The sequence below is a fragment of the Apis dorsata genome, unplaced genomic scaffold, assembly GCF_000469605.1.
Source record: "Apis dorsata unplaced genomic scaffold, Apis dorsata 1.3 scaffold_74, whole genome shotgun sequence".
In the NCBI taxonomy this organism is placed as follows: Eukaryota; Metazoa; Arthropoda; class Insecta; order Hymenoptera; family Apidae; genus Apis; species Apis dorsata.
The window spans coordinates 2,296,243-2,298,393 of NW_006263372.1; the positions used below are offsets into that span (position 1 = coordinate 2,296,243).

Consider the following 2,151-nt stretch of genomic DNA (forward strand, 5'->3'; position numbering starts at 1 on the left):
ATCTTAATCTTTGAAATAAAAAGTAGAGATCTCACATCCATTGCGAAAACGGAATGATCTTTATTTTCCAATAATTCCATTCAATTTCAAACATTCACGAGTTCTATACGCTGATCTGATTATTATTGAGTAATCATGGAAAATCACAAGAAAAAAATAAATAAACAGAAAGGAACCAAAACGTGAGGGAAAATTTCAAGGAAATTTGAAAGAACAATGTGTATAGATAATATGAAAAAAAATGCGCATCAAAAAATGTATTTTTTCGCAATGACTTTTGCGTTTTGACCTTCTTTTATCAATTCCACGTGACTCTTAATTCAGGTTGAAAATGACTGATTGCTGAGTCAACTCTTCATATGTTCTGCGATAGGAACAGTTTGGTGCTCTAATTCGTAGAACTAGCGCAATGGAGGGAAAAAAAGACCACGTGCTTGACTTCTTTGCATTTATATGTAAATTCGACACGATGCTCGCCGAATATTCAATCATGAAACACGTGAAATTAGTCCATTTGCATATTGATTTTTTTTTTCTTAGATCTAAATATATTCGACGAATTACTAAGTCTTTATTCAACATTCCAAGAAAGAAGTTTATAAGACAAAATGATGAATTACTTTGAAACATTTAAGTCCGATTTCTTTAAGATGTAATAATAAAAGTATTAAAATTTTTTATTTTTAAAAAATTAATCAATTACTAATTATATTTGAGTATATGATTCAGCAGAAAATTATTGTTTTCATAACCAATTACAATTCCATGAAAAATATGAATAGGTACGACTTTGGTACTGACTCGTTCGATTTATCACGATTGTAAATTATAAATGTTTCATAAATTAAATATTTATAATTTATCTAAATTACATCTATTTACATATACTCGAAATTATCGTTAACTTCCAAAACTATCGTTTTATGAATTTTCGTATGTAAATTCGAAATTCTGTTCTGATAATCGCTGTACGATATTTCGAATATATTTATACGCGTGCATGCGGCCGATATTTCCGCCGAGATTTAATTAATTCTCACGCGATCAGATGTCCGCTCCTATTCGACGATATAACCGTTAATCCACCGATAAACCTGTTTCGTCAGCGTTTCGCTGCGAATTTTTAATGGCACGTCGTTACGCAATGCGTGGCATTCGTCATAGAAACAATCGCGCCGTTTCGAAGCCAACTTGGCGAACAGTTGAAACGATCGCTGGTCGATCGTTGAAAAATCGAGCAAGAAGAAAGTGAAAAACAGAAATATCGTGAGTAAACAATAAGATAATTATAGAAAAACTCACCTGTGAATTGCCCCCGTGAACCGACACTCCTTGGCTCAGCATCTTGTGCGACATCCTCACGTTAAAACTCACGCTCGATCGTATATTAAAAAAGAAAAAAAGCCTCTGGCAAGCCTCTGTGCGTATTTATTCTCGCTCTGAAAACGAGCTACTTTATCTCGTTCTGGTTATCTGCTCCGAATCGTTCAATTCACTTTTGGCCGTCTGAACGAAACCCCGTCGTCCTCGTATCAACACGCGTGCAGACAGACTGACACATACACAAATAGTGAGCAGCGTGTATATATCCTAGGAGAACCGCGTGTACTACACAGCCTAGCAGGAACCAACGAATCGTTTTACTTTCAACTATTTGCGAATCAACACCGTCAACGGACGTGCTCACACTGATCCTCTTTCTCTCTTTGCCGACTTTCTTCTACGCTTTCTCCTCGCCTATGTTTCCTCTCGGCCGCTCTCGGGGGATGTGTGACTAGGCTAAAGGGATTTCCAAGGGTGGGAGATAGAAAGATATGAATAGGCGAAGTTTCCACCAACAAAGGAGAGGGGGTAAATAGTGTATATAGGAAATATATAGCGTGTATATATATATAGCAGGAAAATCGAAAATCGGTGTATATCGATGTTTGGAAGTTTTTGAAATATACCGACACCACCAAGAGCCAGCGAGGGCACGCTGTTACGACGTGGAGGACCGTGTCGTTTCCGGACAAGCGTGCATGAAGGCGAAATATAAAGGATCGGTCAAGTCTCTAAGTCTGGAGAAACGTCGCGAGCGTGGAAAAGACTCGGCTAGGAATGACGATCCGCGACGTGGGAGGCCGCCGTAGCGCGCGATTCCGTCGCCTC

At 38.2% G+C, this 2,151-nt stretch overlaps 1 protein-coding gene across 1 annotated transcript in view; it reads right to left on the reverse strand.

Annotated features, from left to right (window-relative positions):
- LOC102678058 (proton-coupled amino acid transporter-like protein pathetic) overlaps positions 1-2,119 on the reverse strand; it is a 34,591-nt gene extending 32,472 nt beyond the window's left edge. The window contains exon 1 of the mRNA XM_031508085.1: positions 1,303-2,119. Coding sequence (XP_031363945.1) covers positions 1,303-1,356 — 54 coding nt within the window. The 5' untranslated portion in view covers positions 1,357-2,119. The remainder of the gene's footprint in view (positions 1-1,302) is intronic.
- Positions 2,120-2,151: the final 32 nt, after the last annotated feature.